At 58.1% G+C, this 20565-nt stretch overlaps 2 protein-coding genes across 2 annotated transcripts in view; both read right to left on the bottom strand.

The window, feature by feature from the left end:
- The window catches only part of EPB41 (erythrocyte membrane protein band 4.1), an 87458-nt gene extending 81495 nt beyond the window's left edge, over positions 1 to 5963 (bottom strand). Inside the window, exon 1 of the mRNA XM_061360658.1 lies at positions 5866 to 5963. The gene's annotated coding sequence lies outside the window, so the exon portion shown is untranslated. The remainder of the gene's footprint in view (positions 1 to 5865) is intronic.
- Positions 5964 to 8315: 2352 nt separating this feature from the next.
- LOC133216146 (CCN family member 2-like) lies at positions 8316 to 19179 on the bottom strand. The gene is made up of 6 exons (XM_061360592.1): positions 19114 to 19179; positions 18951 to 19053; positions 14857 to 15138; positions 10548 to 10799; positions 9659 to 9867; positions 8316 to 8898 (listed from the first exon to the last, which is right to left on the bottom strand). The coding sequence occupies exons 1-6, from the start codon at positions 19177 to 19179 to the stop codon at positions 8587 to 8589; spliced, it is 1224 nt and encodes a 407-aa protein (XP_061216576.1). The 3' UTR covers positions 8316 to 8586.
- Between the last annotated feature and the right edge of the window lie 1386 nt (positions 19180 to 20565).

A 20565-nucleotide genomic window follows, 5' to 3' on the forward strand; every position in this document is an offset into this window, starting at 1 on the left:
CCTGCTGCCTTTCCTAGAAGGCTGGCTCTTGGCACCCACCGAGGCACAGGATCTGTCAGCACAGGACACCAGGAGGGATCTGACCATTGTGTGGGTGCAAGAGCCTTTCCTGAGAAAGGCAAGGCTTTCTGTGACTGCCTCCCTGGGAGGAGCTGCACCCCGAGCCCAGGGGCACGTCAGCATCACCAACAATGGGTTTAAGCCTTATTTATACTCAAAACCAGGGAGAAAAACCCGACAGGAATGGAATCCCCGCTCAGCACCATCCCAGCTGCCAGGCGGTGTTTGCAAGGGATGGGTTTCAAGCGATGTGATGACACCGATGACCACGTCTGCTATTAAAAGCCTCTGCTCTGCACCCAAGGAAATCCCTGAGCAGCGCTGATCCCATCTGGCAGCCCCTGGTGAGGCTCCTCACAGACACAGATTGGCTGTGGCTGGTCCATAGGGGAGAGGTTTCACCTCCACATCTGACACAGGCACCTCCAGCACAGCATCAACACAGAGAAAACCATCTTAGAGCCCAATGTGGCTCAGGGCCAGGGCAGCATCTGCCCTCTGCTGCTCTGTGCTCAGCACCCGAGTTCATGCAGATGCAGGGAGGGGAATCAGAGCTGATCTGTCTGATACAGACCCTCAGTGCAGAGAAAGAGCTGCCCTCGAGTTTGGCAGCGCCCACAAACCCACCTCCAAGGGGTTCTGGGGAGCAGATATAAAAACACAAGGCCCTAAAGTAGCCCTAAAGCACTGCTGCAATCAGGGGGCAGTCCCCAAGCAGGGATCAGCTCCCGGAGGTCAGGTACAGCATGACAGATGCTGTAATGCATCAGCTGTAATAATGCCCTGGCTACAGTGATGCTGCAAAGCATCAGTCCCCCCCAGGCTGCTTTAACACTGCTGCACTCAGAGCTGGGCCACTGAAGGCTTCCAGCCCATGGCAAGCCTCACCCCCTTGCCCAAACCCAGCTCAGGTCAAGCGTTCCTGATGCAATTACCTCCATGAAAGGAGTTAAAAGCTGCCTCTAATACGGGGATGTATTTGTGCCACCAGACCAGGGTTCCTCCTCCTCCTCTTTTGCTGCTCACCAGGGTGCCAAAACTTGCCTCACATTAAATGGACCAGCAAAAACTCAGCCTCATTCCTTGCTTCCAACCCTGGCTTTCCCAGGAGCCACAGGTTTCTTAGTCACCTATTTACAAACAGGAGCAGAGAGCATTTAAACAGCATTCAATTGAACAGCACACAGGATGTCAGTGGCCTTGTGTTGGCGAAAGGCTTCGGGATGAGCAAATGGAAAAGCAAAGGCAAGTCCTCCACCCCAAACCACTTCCCAGGGGCCAGGCCTTCCTCAGGCTGGTTCCCAACAGCCTCAGCATCCTCATGGCAGCGTTTTCCCTGCTGCCTCCAAGCCACCAGGCTGCAGGAAGCAGCAGAAGTCACCTCCAGCCTCAGAAGCACGGCAACAGAAGAGCCCAAGCTCCCTCCCAGCCTCTCCTCCTGAGGCCTGCAAGCCAGGAGCAGTTTTAGGGCTCTCCCCAAGCAGCAGGGTCCGACCTGCACGAGGCTCAGGCAGCACAAAGCAGTTTGACCTGTGCTGTCTGCCCCGGAGCACTCAGGCCGGGAGCCCAGATGGTTCCTCAGGGGGCATCAGGAGGGGACTGGAGACAAACCATGCTAATTGGATAGACCAAGATGCGAGCAGCTGCTCCAGCCCTCCTGTGAGCCACAACAAGCAGTTTCATCCAAGGAGCAGGCGTGGATTAAACGCTACAAACGCCCTTTTCTTTCCTCTGCTCCAAGCGCCTTTTCCCCTAGTGCGGTCCCAAAACGAGCTCCAGCCCCACGGATCAAACCAGGAAACTCAGCAAACCGAGCACAAACAATGGCAGGAGGATTTTCCAGACCTTCCAGCCTGTTTGGCAAGTCCCAGGTTATGTAAAGCGCCGCTCTGCTGTGGTTGGGGAACCCGCTGGCACCGCGTGCCCGTACCCAGCACCACAAATCCTTTCCCAAGCACTTTCCACCGCAGCTATTACCAACTGCCTTTCATTTTACACCTCATTCTTATGGGATTAATCATCTTCCCAGGGTCTGGGGTTGTTTTCCATCCTGCTCAGGTGCTGGATACTGAACTGGCTGCCCTGGAAGAAGTCTCCTTTGTGTCTACAGGGTGGCTTTACAGTGCCGCCGTGCCTCTGCCCAGCAGCGATGTATCCCTTCCATCACTTTAATCCTTGGCTTTTCCACCAGCTGGGATATGCTGGAGGGCTCAACTGGTTATCGCTGCATGCACATCCTTCAGGGAAACAACACAAGAGGCTGGACTCATTCCACACTCAGTACCCAGCTGGATAAACCCCGCTGGCACCCCAGAGGCAGGCAGGATGGGAGCCGCATCCCTGGTACCCGGCTCCACACAATGATCCCTGTCCCCTGGCGATGACCTCGCACATGGTCCCAGTGCATTTGCCTAATTAAGACCTAATGAAGTAGGGAGCTCCATTGTGGGCCTGGCCGGGGAGCAGATGTGCCCCTGAACCGGGCACTGCTGTCTCCAGGGTGAATCAGCAGGAAAGGCTCAGGCCGGGATCTCAGCCCTGCAAACCCAAGACCCCGCCGCTCCGTCAGAGCCAGGGAAGGGAAATGCTCTGTTCATCAGCAGCCTCTAGTGGGGAGAAGCACACAGACCGGGTGGCTGCTTCCGATGGACCCCACCAGCCCTTAACACACAGCCCCACCACTGCTGTCCCCCCCAGCTCAGCTGTGGATGGCCTGGCATAGCCCTGATGGTCACAGTGTATGGGACCCCCAGAGCACCATGAACTCCAAGAGCCATGGACCAAGAGAACCATAAACCCCGAGAGCCATAATCTGACCCACCCTGGCCCCAGTGGAGCATCCCATGCGTGAGACCTCTCAGAGGGGCCATGCCCATGCACTGGCTGTGGTCCCACCCCAGGGCTATGCATGGAGAGTGGCTGCAGCCCCTCCGCAGGAAGCCTGACCCAGAGCATCACAGTAACCACCAGGTAGCGAAGACAAACACCTAAAAGGGACCACAGCCACATCCCACCCTTCCTGAGCAGCCCAGGATGGGAGAGCTCCAGGCTGATGCTGGGTGAGTCACTCCCTCCCCACCCAAACCACACCGCAGGCACCCCCACACCTCCAAGCACGCAGCACCCAGAATGGCCAAAAGCCATTTGTGACCCCAAACCTCCAGCCCCCATAGCCCTGAGCCTCTTCCCTGGCTGGGATCATGCACAGAGGTAAAACACTGCCCAGAACAGATGCGCTCCGGGCAGGATCATCGGCAGCCTGGTCCCTATGGGGAGCTCGGGGAAAGCTCCTCTCTGTATTGAATCAGTGGCACATCCCTGGGGAAGAGCCGATGCTTTTCCTTACCCCGGTGCGCGGTGCGGAGCAATGCGGCTGCAGGAGGAGGCTGAGCCTCGGAGCAGCACCGCGGTGCATGAGAAGGCACTTTCAGTGCTCGGCAGGGATTCAAACCCTCTCGGGAAGGCCTCGAGCTCCTCGGAGGGGATGCAGGAGGAACCCGCTGCCCGCAGAGCGGCTCCAGCACCACCATAGGGGAGCTCAGCGCTGCCGCCGAGTCGCGGCTCCCATCGCGACACGCACCAAGGACGTGCCCTGCTTGGGGTGAGGAGCAGGAGGAGCTGCCAGCACCACCATGAGCTGGGGGAGACCCAGGTCCACACCCGCCCCGGGGGGAGCCGCACACCCAGTGTGGGGACACACAAACTGCTCCATGAGTCCCAGCCGCCTCCTTGCAGACCCGGGCACGGAGCTGCTGCATCACCCTCAGCACCAGCAGGGGCACGGGGGGAAGGATGAAACCAAACGGGGAACCTCGGCCCCGTGTCCCCCGGAGCTCCAGGTGCTGCCGCACTAAGGGGTTACTCCAGCGGAAAGAGGATGAGGAGGGGAGCACACGTGGTGTCACCGGTAGCCCTGACCCCGGCTCTGCCGGACCCGCATCCCTGCCTGTGCTTAAAGCCTTGGGAAGGGAGCAGCAGAGGGATGGAGAGGGCTGTGCCCTGCTCCTGTACCCCAAGGCGGCTCAACCCCATGGGACAGCAGAGCCTCCCTCGCACCACCGGCTTCCCCATCCCTGTCCATTTGCTCCCGCTCAGCCAGTCCTGCTGCTGGACGGTGCCCAAGCATGTGTGACAGTGCTGGGGGGCTGCTGAGCCCCCCCCCACATCAAACCCCAGCCCCTTTGCACAGCCTGACCTCGCATCGCCCAATGCCAGCCCCTGCAGCACCCAGCACCCCTGACCCTATGGCTCAGCCCCACAAGCAGAGCACGTGTTGACTTTTCCCACGCGGGAACCTTGGTGTAAGTCAATCCCTGGGCGAGGAGGCGGCTGCCGGCAGCACCGGGCCAAGGCACCACCCTCCATTGCAACACAGCCCTAAAGATAGCCCCGGCCACGGGCAGGGGCAGCGCTCGGAGCCGCGGCACTGCCGAGCCCACCGGGACACGGGGAAGGGCAGAACCCCCGGCACGGAGCACGTCCACCCTCGTGGTGCTGTGGCTGCAGGAGGGTGGAACTCGGGAAGGGAAGAGATTGGAGGAACCAAGGAACCGCCAAGTCCTGCCCCATGCTCCTCCGGTTGCAACATCAGCGCAACGCAGCCGGGTCTAGAAGGGGATGTGGGGACAGAAATCCCCCGCTCCTGACCGTGCGGAGGAGAAGTCGATGGAGAGGTTTTAATGCTGCCCCATTGAGCGGCATCGATCCGTGCTGGGATGAGCATTGACGGGAGGAGGAGGAGGAAGCCCCCGGCGCTCCGCAGCTTTGGGAGCTGTCCCGGTGGGTGCAGAAGGGTCTTGGAGAGAGGGGAAGCAGCACGGGAGCCCCGAGATGCAGCAGGACCGACCCCAGTGAGCACTAAATCAGAGCCGGACCCAGATGCCAACTGCTGGGGGGGGGAAACCCAGTTCCCCAAGGGTGCACCAATGGGAACAACACTATGGGGGGCGCAGAACCCCATCTGCCTGCGCCCCATCTGCCCTCCCAAGCCTGAGCCCACTGTGGGCCCCCCCTGAGCACCCCCAGCCCTGCCCACCCCATATCCTCCTGCTCACCCCCACTCCTGGGCCCTGCTACAGCCCCAGAGAACCTCAGTCCCCCCACACCCAGCCTGACCCCAAAGGGACAACGCCACCCCAGAGCACCCCACATGTGCTTCCTAACACCCCAGGGACTCTCCCAGCCTCACAGCCCTCCCATTGCCCCTATAACCCCCCCTGCTCCACAACTGACCCACTGTGGGCCCCCCACATCCACCTTGACCCCCCAAACCCCAGAGCACCCTAAAGCATCTCCCATGTAGCTTGACCTCTGCAGGTCCCCCTGAACCCCCCATCCCCTCACCCCAAATCTCACCTGACCCCAGCACAGATCCCTCACCCCACAGCACTCCATGTCCCCTCGTAACCCCCCCAGACCCTCATGTGCCCCCAGAGCACCCCAAGTTCTCCTTGGGGTCTGAGCCATTACAGGTCCCTCTACGGAGCCCCAAATTCCCCAACTCCAGAACTGCCCCAACCTCCTCAGAGACCCCCCAAAGTACCCCGGCTCCCCCATGCCCCCCCGCCCCATAACCAGCCTGACCCCCATGTGCCCCAGAGCACCTTAAGTCTTCCTTGGGGACCAGACTGACCCATTACAGGCCCCTCTAGGGAGCCCCAAAGCCCCCCAACTCCATAACCCCGCTGACCCCCAACAGCCCCCCCAAGGTGCCCCTGCTCCCCTACGGCCCCTTCTGCCCCATAACCGCCCTGACCCCCCACAGACCCTCCCCTGTGCCCCCCAAATCCCCCCCATGGCGCTCACCCGGGCCGGGGTCCCGGCTCCGCTCCGCACCGCACTGCTCCACCTGCCCCGCAGGCCCCGCCCCCGCTGACGTCAGGGCGCGTCCCGCCCCCCCCGCACCACCGGCCTCGCCCATTGGCTGCCGCCACCGCCCTTCGGAGGGGCGGGGCCGGCTGCGCGGAGCGGCAGTGGGCGGGGCGGGCAGGTGGCGGCGTGACGTCACGGCGGGCCAAGGGGCGGGGCCAGGGGGGGTCCCAGCCACGTTGCCCCCCGTGACGTCACCACGCCATATAAGGACAACGCGCGCCCCGGGCGGGTCTGGGTGCCGCTGGCACCGGGGCAGAGCGGGGCCCCCGAACCGCGGCTTTCGGAGGCGTTTTCCCCGTTTCCCCCCTGTTTTGGGGTCACCCGGGGCTGGGGGGCTGCACTGTGAGGGCAATGGGAGCCGAGGTGGGGCTGGCGCTGTCCCTGCTGCCCACCGGGGTCCCTGAGCAGCGCCAGGGCCACGCCTGGGCTATCGGGGCCGGGCAGGTGGCTGCAGGAGATAAGGGGCAGCGGCTGGACCGCGCTCCATGGACCTCAGCACCCCCTCTGCTGGCGGCCCTGCACTGACACTGGGTGCCCATGGGGCTGGTTGGGGTGGGTGCCCTGGTGTGACCCCAACCTTGGGCACAGGGGGTCCCATGGGGATGTGCCTGGGGACACTGATGAGGTCTGACCCTGTGTCTCCTCCCCATCACCCACCTCTCCCCATGGAGCTCTGAGCCTCCCCCGAGGAGGAGGAAGAAGGGCTGGAGGGGATGAAGAGCAGGGGAGCCCCTGCCTGATGTGGTGTAAGGGATGAATCCATAAGCTGTTAAGCCACTGCAAAGCCCTGGCACTCCGGCTCCCTCATCACCGACTCCTGCCCACATCTGCTCCCGGGTTATTTATAACTGGGAATTAAGGGCTGCTGGGTCCTTCAGCAGGGAGAGGGGGGGACACCACTCCCCCCCCCAGCATGGGCTGTGTAAACACCACCCCCACAGCTGTTTACAAGGGGGAATAGGAGCAGAGGATCCCACATGGAGGGGAATGCAAGCAGGAACCTCAATGCCAGGGATATCAAAAATAAAGAGAGATTTATTAGCAGTGAGTAAAGTGCAACCTCAGCGTTGTGTAAATGGGGGAGACAAGTCCAAGGCAGAGCTGGAGGGCAAGGGGAGGGCAGGCCCGGAGCAAGGATGTGCTAAGAGGATACAAAACCTGTACAAGTGAAAGAAGAGCAGATGAATTATTTACAGCTCCAGCTGGTTACAGGAGGCTGAAGGCCCATGGGCTTCCACAGACTGAGAGCAGGGAAAGGGGCCCAGATGTGGGCCCTGAGATGGCACCCAGCTGATATGGACAGATGGGACCATCCTCCAGCATCAGGCTCTGAATGAACTGGGAAGATGTGGGCAGTGCGGCAGCGTGGCCGCTGCTTCCACAGGGATCATCCCAATTTCCCCTTCAGAGACACCCAGCACATGCTGCTACCTCCGGAATTCCAAAGGGATCTGCTCCATTTACCAACAGGGGCTTCGTTGTTGCCGGGGCACCAAAGCTCTGTTCCCCCATCCCTGGCAGTGTTCAAGGCCAGGTTGGACACAGGGGCTTGGAGCAAGCTGCTCCAGTGGAAGGGGTCCCTGCCTGTGGCAGGGGTTGGAGCTGGAGGAGCTTTGAGGTCCCTTCCAACCCAAACCAGAAGGGGGCCTATAGGGATGCTGGGGATGGACTCTTCATTAGCGACTGTAGTGACAGGACAAGGGGTAATGAGTTAAAACTGAAACAGGGGAAGCTTAGATTGGATATAAGGAGGAAATTCTTTCCTGTTAGGGTGCTGAGGCACTGGAATGGGTTGCCCAGGGAGGTTGTGAATGCTCCATCCCTGGCAGTGTTCAAGGCCAGGTTGGACAGAGCCTTGGGTGAGATGGTTTAGTGTGAGGTGTCCCTGCCCATGGCAGGGGGTTGGAACTGGGTGATCTTAAGGTCCTTTCCAACCCAAACTATTCTATGATTCTATGACTTAGGACCCACCAGCAAAGACCCTGGAGCTGAAACGCAGCAAGGGATGCGTGAGCCTTTCAGCCCCGGCCCACCCGTTCCATGCCAGCACTGCTCCCTGGGTCAAGGTCGCACCAGTGTGAAGCTGCAGCCCGGCTGGATCCTTTCTTCTATGCAGAAACCCCGTCCCACAGGAGGCCCTGAGCCACACTGGACACTACTGAGCTCATTGCTGCCTTGCCTGTGCTGTCACCCTCACCAGCACACCAGGGCAGAAGGAGTTTAACAGGGCACAAAGGACAGCACAGCCAGAGAAGGGTCACCCAGGGAATGGCCCAGCCTCTTTAGGAGCAGAGTGCCCTGGAGCACATGGAAGCATGGCACAAGGGAAGAGCTTTTGCCACCCTGTTGGATCCAACCTGCTGCTGGAGACAGGCTGGATCCATTCTCCCATCCAGCCAGCAGAGCATCGATCAGGTTGGAAGCTCAAGCCTGTGTCTGGTCCCTTCCCTGCCTTGGGTGGGTGAAGGTCAGGAGCCCGGAGCAGATGGGGCTGTTCTCCCAACGCTCGGACCACTGGTGGTGAAGAGCGTGGTCCTGAAGGGCACACACAGCCCCTCACAGAGGGGGAAGAGGCTGCGCTGTGCTGGGATGCAGCCATGAAAGCGCTTGCAGAGCCCTCTTGACACCCCAGCCTATGGGTCTGGCACAGGAGCACTACTGCCGCTCAGTCTTGACGTGGTCCCCGATCATCCTCCTGTGGTAGGTGGCCAGGAAGATGTCGTTGTCTCGGGGGCAGTCGTGGTGGCAGGAGCACACCTTGATGAACATCATCTTGCGCTGGAAGAAGTCCCCCTCGGGGCAGCGGAACTCCACCTCCACCGTGCTGGTGACGTGCGGGGTGCAGCAGCGCCCGTCCGTGCAGCTCCCGCAGAACCTGGGCCGGTAGGAACGGGAGCTGGTGCAGCCCGAGAACTCAAAGCGGAGGCTCTGGCGGGGCTTTGGGGTCCGCACGCACTTCCTGCCCTTCTGTGGGGAGAGCAGATGGATTAACAAGGATGCGATGGTCCCATGAACCATTGAATAGTTTGGGTTGGAAGGGACCTTAAAGCTCATCCAGCTCCAACCCTTCCACCTTCCACTACAGCAGCTTGCTCCAAGCCCCGTCCAACCTGGCTTTGAACACTGCCAGCGATGGAGCATTCCCAACTTCCTTGGGCAGCCCGCATGAAGGGTCACAGTATCACAGTATCACAGTATGTTAGAGATTGGAAGGGACCTCAAAAGCTCATCTAGTCCAATCCCCCTGCCGGAGCAGGAACACCTAGATAAGGTTACACAGGAACGTGTCCAGGCGGGTTTTGAATGTCTCCAGAGAAGGAGACTCCACAACCTCCCTGGGCAGCCTGGTCCAGTGTTCCGTCGCCCTCACTGAGAAGAAGTTTCTTCTCAAGTTTAAGTGGAACCTCTTGTGTTCCAGTTTGTACCCATTGCCCCTTGTCCTATCATTGTTTGCCACTGAGAAGAGCCTGGCTCCATCCTCGTGACACTCCCCCTTTATATATTTATATACACTAATAAGGTCACCCCTCAGTCTCCTCCAAACTATAGAGACCCAGCTCCCTCAGTCTTTCCTCACAAGGGAGATGCTCCACTCCCTTCATCATCTTAGTTGCTAGGTCCACCTAGGCCTGTGCTCCATCATCAATAGCGAGTTGAGCGCAGAGCCTCACACCCCACAACCACCCACTTAGGCACCCCCTGGCATTCCTGTCCCCAAGCCCGGTACCTTGGTTTTGTCCACAGGGAGGTCGCAGGGCCGGACCATGCAGAGCCGGGTCTCCTTCTCCAGGCGGCACTGGGGGTTGTTGTTGGTCACCCGTGCAGAGATGCCCATGCCGCAGCTCTTGGAGCAGGCGCTCCACTCCGTGGTCTGCACCAAGCAGTTCTCCTGCAGGTTATTCAGCTCTGGCTTGTGTGCTGGGTGCTCCCTGAAAACTGAGCCGCAAGGCAAGGATCAGGACAACGTGTGGGATGCTCCCAGCTTGATGTAACTCTTGAGGAACAGCAGCAAAGGGCTGGACCACCCCATGAGCTGCCCTGGTGAAGGATGCAGCCAAGAAGAGCAGATGAATTATTTACAGCTCCAGCTGGTTACAGGAGGCTGAAGGCTCATGGGCTTCCACAGGCTGAGAGCAGGGAAAGGGGCCTAGATGTGGGCCCTGAGATGGCATCCAGCTCATATGGACAGATGGGACCATCCTCCAGCATCAGGCTCTGAATGCACTGGGAGATGTGGGCAGTGCGGCAGCGTGGCCGCTGCTTCCCCAGGGATCATCCCGATTTCCCCTTCAGAGACACCCAGCACATGCTGCTACCTCCAGAATTCCAAAGGGATCTGCTCCATTTACCAACAGGGGCATTGTTCTTGCCAGGGCACCAAAGCTCTACGTTTCCTACCACATCCCAGCTGCACTATCAGAGGGTGCATGAACCTCCCCGCAGCATCACTGAGGTCTCACCTTGGCACATCCAGAGTTGAGCGCTTGCTGCTCACACACAGAGAGCAGCCACCACCAGTCCCACACCAGACCCAAGTCAAAACCGTGACCCAAAGGCACTTTGGGTCCATCCCCCCCCAGGGATCCCCTGTCCCCATCCCTGCACCCACCACTCACCCGCCATGGCTGTATCCAAGCGGTTCTCCTCGCTGCCCTCCGCACAGACCCACTCCTCGCAGCACTTGTTGTGGAGCTTGACCCGCCGCGGGTTGGGGCACTCGGGGGACGGCAGGCGCAGGTCATCGGAGCAGAGCGGGATGCAGCCGATGGCCCCGTCCATGCAGATGCACTGCAGCTTGCAGCTGGGCTGGAAGCTCTCCCCGTTGTGGTAGATCTTGCCCAGCAGGTCACACGTTGCACCCTCGTGAGCTGTGGGAAGGAGGAAAGGGACTGAGGAGATGCTGGGGGAGGTTGGATGGAGCTGAGGAACAATTCCTGCCCCAGAGGGTGCTCAGGCATTGGAACAGGCTGCCCAGGGCAGGGCTGCAGGCACCGTCCCTGCAAGTGTTCACACAGCGTGGGGACAAGCCCCAGTGCCATGGGTTAGGGGTGGCCTTGGCAGCGATGGGCAATGGTTGGACTGGGTAAGCTTAAAGCTCTTTTCCAGCCTGGCTGATTCCATGATTCGATGTCTAGGGGTACCTACAGAAGGGAGGTAACGCTCTGGTTTATGACCTTTTGGGCTCCTCTGTGTTGTGCGAGTCTCTTCTTCCTTCCAGCCACAACTTTGACTTCCCTCTGTTCTGATCCCAGGTTCTCCCATCCCCATCCCTCCTGCAGCCGTTCGCTCCTTCCCAATACAACTTCAATGAGCAAAACAAGGAACCCCCCCATCCTCCGACACCAGGGGCCCTCTGCAGCCCATGGGCACCAGCAGCGCTCGCAAGTTCTGACACCCAGAGCAGCCCAAATGCTTCCAGGGCAGTTTTCCAGCCAAAACCTCGTAGTTGATTGGGAGTTTTGCAGGCCCAGATCAAAGTCAGGGGTGTTTCCCAAGAGAAACAAGGGAAGTGTTTCAATTGGCCATCAAAGATTTCCTTTAGGCTCTTACAAGAGCTCAATCAAAACCCCTGTTGGGTTCCACAGGGGGAAGCTGTTTGCTTGGGCACTTATTATAGATACGATAAAGATTGAGATGAAACCCTTTGATATCACGAAAGTGGGAAGTTTTGATGCAATTCAATAACTCCTGACAAGATTTTTAAGGATATCTTTTGCATTTCTTCTGGTTTTTTGGTCTTTTCAGCCTGGAATGTTGCAATCTCAGTGGTTCACGGGGCAGAAATCCTGCTTTTGGCCACTTCTCCTCCGCTGCTGATGCTTGCAATCCTGGCCCTTACAAAACAAACCTCTATTGGGAAGTTCCCAACACGAAGGATTCTTGGCTGCTTGCAGGGGCTTACCAGGAAACCTGATCTATTTTCCCCTTAGTCTGGCTCGCCCGTGGAATATTGTGTTTGGAGCAAACAAGGAGCAAGAGCCTCTTTCCATCCCATCTACTCCTTGAGGGGACACAAATCCCCCTCCTGGGTTGCTGCCGCTGTGCTTCTAACCAGAGCTGGACCTCAACTTGCAACTCTTTTCAATGCAATTGGGATAAAAACACAGCCGAGCTCCTACTTGGAAGTCCCAAAGCCTCACTTTTTCCATGGAAATGGAAATCCAAGATCTGCTTTCCCTCTCCGCAACCATTCATGCTTATTTTTAGACCCTCTCTCAGTGTTTTCTAGCCCTGTTCCTTCCCAGTGAACCGGTTGTGCTGTTCTCCCGGCCCAGAACAGCCTGCTCAGGGCCATGGTCTGTTTTCAAACCTCAACCCTTCCGTCGTGCCCTTCCTTACCCTCCAATGACCTCACTTTCCCCCTCGACCTGATCCAATTAAAGCACCAAGACGGATTGCGCCAGTGGAATGGGACAGCTCCTTATTTACCAGCCCCGCTGGGCACCTTCCGTCCCGCCAAGGAGACTTCTGCCCTTTTCCACAGGGATTATGGCTGAGTTCCCATTGCTGAGCTCTGCCAGCTCCCTGCACCCACCCTGGTGCCCGAACACCCTCAGGCTCTCCTGCTCCAGACTTCCTACAGGATCGGATTTACCTTCCTGATACCCCAAGGTCTCAGCAGGAAGGGAAGCATTCATTTGGGGCACATGAAATGCTGGGCTCTGAGATTACATTAAACAAACACAGCAGTTTGCACCCTCATGGGTCCCTTCCTGCCTCTTCTGGTGTGAGCTTTGTGATCACCCCCAACCTAGAAGCTCGTCCCATGGCACCTGAACACCGCTCTGCTCCTTTCTGCTCCCATCACATCTGATTTCTCTGCCTGTGAGTGCTCTCTTCTCTGTTCAGAGGCATTGATCCCTCCCTTCCTCTGATTCAGCATTCACAGAATCCCAGCCTGGTTTGTGTTGGAAGGGACCTTAAAGCTCCTCCAGTTCCAACCCCTGCCATGGGCAGGGACCCCTTCCACTGGAGCAGCTTGCTCCAAGCCCCTGTGTCCAACCTGGCCTTGAGCACTGCCAGGGATGGGGCACCCACAATTCCACCCTCAGCTTCCCTCATTGCCTCCAGTATCCCCCATCTTCCAAAGGATCAGTGTGGACACCACAAAATACCATCCCAAGCCCATTATGGCCCAAACCCTCCATCTAGTTTAGGGGGACATCCCAATCTGTGTCCACCTGGGATTCCTGCCATGAAAAACCTTCATTTCTCATTTAACGGCAGGAGGGGCAGTTGTGGTCTGACTTTCAAACAAGAGGGATATGTGGGGGATCTCCCCCAGATCTTTGTTTCAAACCATGTGTCATAGAGAGCACAAATCACTTCTATTAGAAAGGGGCCCAGTCTTCACGTGGAGTCTGCTCCATAGAATCATAGAATAGTTTGGGTTGGAAAGGACCTTAAGATCATCCAGTTCCAACCCCCCTGCCATGGGCAGGGACACCTCACACTAAACCAGGTCACCCAAGGCCTCGTCCAACCTGGCCTTGAACACTGCCAGGGATGGAGCATTCACAACCTCCCTGGGCAACCCATTCCAGTGCCTCACCACCCTAACAGGAAAGAATTTCCTCCTTAGATCCAATCTAAACTTCCCCTGTTTAAGTTTTAACCCATCACCCCTTGTCCTATCACTACAGTCCCTAATGAAGAGTCCCTCCCCAGCATCCCTATAGGCGCCCCTTCAGACACTGGAAGCTGCTCTGAGGTCTCCACGCAGCCTTCTCTTCTCCAGGCTGAACAGCCCCAGCTTTCTCATCCTACTTTCCACGCTCCTGAGTAAGTTGTTCCAGTGATATAACCACCTTTACTCCACAAACAGACACCTCATTTCCAGTCTGCAACAGGCAGTCAACAGTTTACACCCACTGGATGTTATCCCACCTACATCCATCTCCCTCAGCTCCAATCGGCAGCTCCCAGGTTTACCCATGCTTACACAAGGGAGCTCATTGGGCTTCTAAAGATCACAATATCTGGGGGAGGAAAACAAAAGAACTTCCCAGAACCTCTCCTAGGAACAGGGAAAACGCCTTCTCCAAGCTAAACCCATCACTCAGAGTCAAAACCCAAACGTATGCGACTCCAGAGGTGCCCCATGCAGGGGGTGATCGCTTCCCAACGTCCTCATGAGGCTTTCCAGGCAGAGGAGCCCTGGTTTTGAGCAGGGAGTGGGAGACTCAGGATGTCATGGGGGGGGTTCTCTACACCAGAATCATTTTTACATGCTTTAAAACCAGGCACAAAGCAACCGGATTTTCCTTTGCTGGCTGAGAAGAGGCAGCAGCAGAGGAAATGGCTCTATGGGGATGAGCTCTTAGGCAGAAGCTCTTCCCTGTGAGGGTGCTGAGGCGCTGGCACAGGGTGCCCAGAGAAGCTGTGGCTGCCCCATCCCTGGCAGTGTTCAAGGCCAGGTTGGACACAGGGGCTTGGAGCAAGCTGCTCCAGTGGAAGGGGTCCCTGCCTGTGGCAGGGGTTGGAGCTGGAGGAGCTTTAAGGTCCCTTCCACCCAAACCATTCCCTGTTTCCATGCTGTGTATTTAGGTGGCTCAATAAGTGTCATTTCTACATCCACGCTCTTTTTGTCCAGCTCTTCCCACCCACACGGCTCTTGCATTGAAGAGTGCAAAACACAGACCCCCAGTGCAAGGTGGGGAGATTCCACAAGAAACACTTCCCAGCCCAGGTCCAGACTGGTGCCATTCACCCACCGGCACTACGGGATGAGCGGATGCCTCCTACCAATTTCAGAGGGACAAAGGAGCATCCCAAACCCCACCTGTGCCTGTGGCGAGGGGGAAGCAGGCTGTGTGTGCCTGTTGGTACCAGGGATCCTGCGGGCTGCCGGGGCTCCCTCCCATCGGGTGCTGCGGGATGCAGCTCCAAGCGCTGCCAGGGGTTTCGCGGGGACCCCGCTCTCACCTAAGCAGATCCCGCTGCCTCTGTGGATCTTGGTGAAGTCGCAGTAGAGTCCCTTGTGATGGTCGCAGGGCTGCTGCAGGGAGCAGAGCTCGCCCAGCTGTCCGGCGCACACCTTGCAGCAGCCGCACGCATCCAACACGCGGCTGGTGCCGGCGGGGCAGCGCGCAGGCTGGGAGGGACACAGGCACGGGTACGGGCAGGGCTGCGGCTCGGCCTGGAGGGCAAACAAGGCATGGAGAGAATGAGAGTCCCGCAAGGCAGGGGAGCGAGGAACAGATCCTGCTGCGAGAGACCCGGTGAGAGGAGGGGAGAACCCGACCCCGCTCCTGCCGCTGCTCCCAGGGCTGAGCTCCCCTCCTCATCCCCAGCTCCTTGAGGCTCAGGGGAAAACAAACCCCAAAGGTGGCTCTGGGAAGCCATGGACAAAGCAAACAGAACAAGCAAGGGCTTGGATCCCCTGCATGACTCAGCCCCCTGCTTCCCTGGAAGCAAGGAAATAGGAGCTATTGTCAGGATGCAATTCACAGCTCTTACCTAGGAGAAGACATCAAAGACTGGAGCAGCGTCATTAGGCGCATCTGAAGGTGGAGAATTGAGGTGCGTGGTGAAAGGACTTGCCCAAAGCCCTTTTAGCAGCACCAAAACCCCATCCTAAAGCTCCAAGTCTGTTTTGTCCCTGGATCCCATCCTTCCTTTGTTATTCCCAGAGGTGCGCCCCTGCCTCTGCCCTTGGGACCTTGTGGATCTGCTTCTGCCTACTTGTGAGGTTTTGGAAGTGCTGGGCACCTCCTGACACCCACCCTTTACAGGCCTTTACAGCACTTGAGATGCTAAACAGAGCTCAGGCTCTGGCTGAGGAGGGTGAGCTCCCCCTGAGGTGCTTCAAGCACTCCAGTAACTCCCTCTGCAGCATCTTCATCCTGAGCCAGCCCGGATCAGACACAGCCTCAGCGCTGGATGTGCCAAGATGTAAAAGCGTGGCTATGAAGGCTTCTAACCAAAGAGCTCCTCAAAGCATCAGGTGCCAGCCCTGGCCTGGTTTTCTGTGCAGTTTCTGCCCATTAACACTCTCCAGGTAGCTTGGGGGACACAAGAGCACTGCTCCAGCTCGCAGTGCTCTGATGCTGCACCCAACCTAGCGGCAGACTGCACCCTTTGCACGTAGATGATGCCAGCAAACCCCTTTGGGATCCTGCCTTACTGTGAGCAGGGTGAAGAGGGAAGCACCCAACAGGGCAGAATCTCACAGCTCCATTAGCAAGAGCCAGGCAGGGAAAGGAGCTTTTCAAGGCAGCTGGAATGAGCCTGAGAGCAGCCGGGGGGGAACCAGGAGCCAAGGTCAAACAACTGCGTTGCTACAGCTCTGTTTGCACTCTTTGTGTCCCATCCAGCCCCTGCTTGTGAAACAGCTTCCTTGGATATTGTGTTTGTCACTAATAGCAGCAGGAAAGCTTTTCCAGCTGTTTTGGCTGTTGCTCCAAGCAGCTGCTGTGCCTTGAGCTCACGTGGGATCAGGAGATGCCAACTGCTTTGTTCTGCAGCAACAACCAGTGTGGTGCAGTGCAGGATGGGGACCAGCCAGAACCTTCACTCACAAACCAGGGTCATCGAATCCCAGCCTGGTTTGGGTTGGAAGGGACCTTAAAGCTCACCCAGTTCCAATCCCCTGCCACTGGAGCAGCTTGCTCCAAGCCCCTGTGTCCAGCCTGGCCTTGAGCACTGCCAGGGATGGATGCTCCCAGAATCTCACCCTGCTCAGCAGGAATCAGCAGCAGCTCCAAGCACAAAGGGCTGTTGGAAGCCAGCCCCTCCTGCCTCTATCCCAGCTGCTCCCAGTGGGAGCCGGCCCATCACTGGGATCAGCTCCCGACCACAGAGGGCAATAAAAGCCACTGAAAACACAGCCGTGCTTTCCTACTGTGCTTCATGCAGGCAATCACTGCAGCGTCCAAAAGGATGTGTTATTCGACCACGGATGAGAGGGAGGGGGACATCCCTCACACAGCACCTATATTAAGATGCAATCCATGCACTTGAAAAAAATCAGGACGAGCAGCATTTTCCTATGCAGCATCAGCCACAGACCCTCTCAAAATAGCCCTGCTGCTGAACACCAAACCCAAACGGCCTCTCTCAGGGTAACGGGGAATGCAATGGAGTCAAACCCAGCCGGGTTTTCCTTCTTGGCTTCATTCATCATTGTCGGCGCTGTTTATTTCCTTTAATAACTCACCCCAGGAACTTGACCACCGGCTTTTGCCTCCTGTTCACTTCCTCCTTGTATCACAAAAGCATCTGGACCCAGATCTCCACTGTACTGGAGACCTGCCGGGTGACTGCACCCAACCTGCCAGCAGATACATGGCTTAAAAGGCCCAATTCCCCCGTATCCTCACGGCATTCCCAGACTTCCCAGTGCAGACACGCCTCCTCCTCACCCGGTCCAGTGGCCCCAGGGTGTGCTGCAGCTCCTGGTTTTATTGCTGAGCAAAGTCAGCTCCTATTTATAACCCCTGCTCCAGGCCCAAGAGAGGAGAGGATGAGCGGAGCTGTGCCCTGGCTCGCAGGGAGCACGGGAATGCTGCCTGCAGCGGGGAGCTCCTGCAGCTGGGGACAGCCAGCACTGAGCCAGGTTCCAGGAGTTCCCTGTTACTGAAGCGGTTCCCACAGCAGTTTCCCATAGGATAAACGAGGACATGGAGCTGCTGGAGGGATGCTGCGAGGGCTGGAGCAGTTCGCTGTAGCCTCGACCCTGTTCCTGTTGCAGTTAGAGATCAAGGCGATGGGATAAGTGCTGACGCCTGGAATCTCAGCTCCGCCTGCCCTGCTGGCAGCTCTCCTATCGATTCCCCACGTGTGGATCTGCCACTCCCAGGAGCCGTGGCCAAGCCCCAGTGGGAGTGAAACCATCTGCCTGGAGGATTCCCTTCCCTGTGCTCCGTGCATGCTCTCCTCCATCGGCTCCCAGGTCCCATCTGCTCGGCAGACAAGACACAACAAGCTTCCTCCCAGCTGCCAGCACCAAGCCCAGTTACCTGGGGGGGGGTGAAGTGAGAGCGTTCTTCCTGCTTCACACCCCCATAAACCTCTTCCCTCTGCTCCTCAGGAAGGCAGCAGGAGCTCACACCATCCAGTGTCACCTCTGTGCCATCGCCAGGGCTTCTCTTTCCTGACAACGTCCACAGGAGCCCTGGAACCAGCTGAGGCCAAACCAAGGAGGATTTGGGCTCGTGACTGCATTCAAAGGGCTGGGAAAGGAGAGACCTGGCTGCACACAAAGTGCTCCGGGAGCCATGGGACAAGTAACACTGTGAACACATCCCTGGTCCCCTCTCACACTGCAGGGCTGGCAGCAGATGAAGCAGCCAGGACCTGGCTCTCAAGTCACCTTCCTGAGGCTGCTGCATGCACCCTGGTAGGGGAGACAAGAACAGATGGGCCCATGCTGAGCTGAAGACACCTCCAGCAGCCCTGGTCCTGCCCTCAGCTCTGAGCAGCACTGGGCTAGGAGGAGCAGCTCAATGCCCTTGCTTGAGCCCCTGCGCACCCCTCGCAGAGCCCAAAGACAGGCAGAAGCTCCATGTTCACCACCCCGGCTGCAGGGGTTACCTTGGCTGGGGCAGCACTGGGTCCCAGGACACCTTTCCTGGCAGGGAATGAGCTGGCCCATGCCAAGTGCTGCCTGGAGCAATGCACCAACCAGGCGCTGACTGCATGTGTCAGCAAACAACCCCTGCGAGGCACTGTGCCCCTGTGAACCCACTTCCTCACCCATCCCAAAGGCACTCACTGCAACTGAGAGCCATTGGTGACTGCAGCCATGTCCCTGCTCTCAGTGGCACTGTAGCAGCACACAAAAGTCCTAAGCAGAATCGGCTGCTCTGCCAAGCACTTGTAGTAACACAAAACCAGGCACAAATCCTGCTCTGGAGAGGCTGCATCCCCTTGGGATGCTTGGCTTTGGGAGCACACGGGTGGGTTCAATGGCAGCAGGGGAAGGATGGTGCTGGTAAGGAGCTGGGACAGGAGGCTTTTATTCCTTGCAGTGGCATAAACCCAGTGACTTCACTCTCTCTGTCCCCCCCCTTGTAAACCAGGGCTGGCTTCCAGCAGCCGCGAGTGCAACGGCACCAACTCCATCCCCATCTGCCAAGAGCTCTGAGACCCAGGGGCTGACTCCGGGCTGCTCCCAGGACCCTGCAGAGGGGCAGGCGGCAGCCGAAAGCATCCACACGCATCAAAGCGAGGAGTACGTACCCAGCCGGGAGCGAGGAGGAGGAGGATGCACAGGGTGCGGGTCAGGGTGCCCCGGCTGCCGGCCATGCCGAGGATCCAGGCTGCCGGCGGGCTCGCTCCTTCTCCTCCGAGGTCCTCCTCTGCCTTGGGAGCACGGCGCGCACCAGTTCCTCTTTAAATAGGCTGCTGGAAGGGGCGGGCCCTGCCTTGAGTGGCAGCCTGGGGAGCAGGAGGCTTGGGTGCAAGGGGACGGCCCGAATTCCCGGGAATGGGAGCGGGTCCGTGCGGCGCGGGCGCTCTCCACGTGGGTAAAGCCAAGCCCAGTGCAAGCGGGGTTATCCTGTCCTTTCTGCTCCTAATCCCAACAGCAGGAAGCTCTCCTGACACATCCCCCCCCCCATCACCTGCACCCGCTCCTTTCTGGCTGCAGGAACTAAGGGCATCGATAAGCAGAGCTTTGTGGTCCTCTGCGGTGCTGCATTGAGCAGGGGCTTTGTGAGATGCGGTCGGGTCCCATCACTGCCCGTGCATCACCCACACGGTGCTGCCAGCTCCAAGGAATGGAAGTTCCGTGACTTAAAGCTCCAAGGCAATGAAAAGCTGTGGGGTGAAGGTAACGGATAAAGGACAGCGATTCCCTCCAAGTGCTTTATTTGCACCTCGGGATTGATGCTGGATAGCATGCATTCTTATGGGGCATGATCCTTTCTGTTGGGTGCTGCAATACAGACCCAGGCTCCTGCACAGCCTGCACAAAAAGACCTTTAGTTTATGACAGGGCTGGTTTGTGTAGTAAAGAGTTGTTTATTCCCAAGCAACAAGCAGGAATGCTACATGGAAGGACGAGGATCAGGAGAGCAGCAGAGGGCACTCTTAGTCCTCCCTGGCTGGGGTGGGACAGGATGGGGACTGGACAGGAATCATCTGTGCTGCACATGGGGATGGAGCCTTGGAGCCAGGGCTTGGAGCACCCTGCTCTAGTGGAAGGTGTCCCTGCCCCTGGCAGGGGTTGGGACTGGATGAGCTTTAAGGTCGCTTCCAACCCGACCCAGGCTGGGATTCTGGGATATCTGCACTTCCTTTGGTCCAGCGTCAAGCGAGAGGCAGGAGCACGAGCAGGAAGCACCGCATTGCACAGCCCCAGCCCCATCTCTGCAGAGTGATGAGAAATAGGACAGAAGATGCAATAAAACACATGGAGTAATGGGTCATTTGAATTCAGCCCCCTTCCTGCCTGCCTCCAAGGCAGAGCTGGGCTCCGACCCCTGCATTTAACTCAGGTCCTTTCAGATCCCTGTGCGACACCAGAGCATCCTCCACTGCTGCGAACAGACAGCTCTTAACAGTTAGCACTTGGAAAGCCCTTGGGGTTAGGGGCTGGAGAGCATTAGCAGAGTGCAAACCACCTCAGATGTGCCTCCTGCTCCTCTTCCATAAGACCAGGGATTTCACAATCATTTCCTACCTCTATGG

The sequence above is a fragment of the Neopsephotus bourkii genome, unplaced genomic scaffold, assembly GCF_033783945.1.
Source record: "Neopsephotus bourkii isolate Nb327-2 ecotype Australia unplaced genomic scaffold, CSIRO-AGI_Nbou_v1 NB_1036, whole genome shotgun sequence".
Classification (NCBI taxonomy): Eukaryota; Metazoa; Chordata; class Aves; order Psittaciformes; family Psittacidae; genus Neopsephotus; species Neopsephotus bourkii.

Excerpts from the sequence above, each read along its gene's own strand:
- LOC133216146 (XM_061360592.1), bottom strand. The coding sequence starts at position 19,179 with ATGGCCGGCAGCCGGGGCACCCTGACCCGCACCCTGTGCATCCTCCTC. Across the intron at positions 15,139-18,950 it reads GCTGCTGGAAGCCAGCCCTG|CAGGATCTGTTCCTCGCTCC; the intron begins GTTTACAAGGGG and ends GGTCTCTCGCAG. Across the intron at positions 10,800-14,856 it reads AGGCAGCGGGATCTGCTTAG|CTCACGAGGGTGCAACGTGT; the intron begins GTGAGAGCGGGG and ends TCCTTCCCACAG.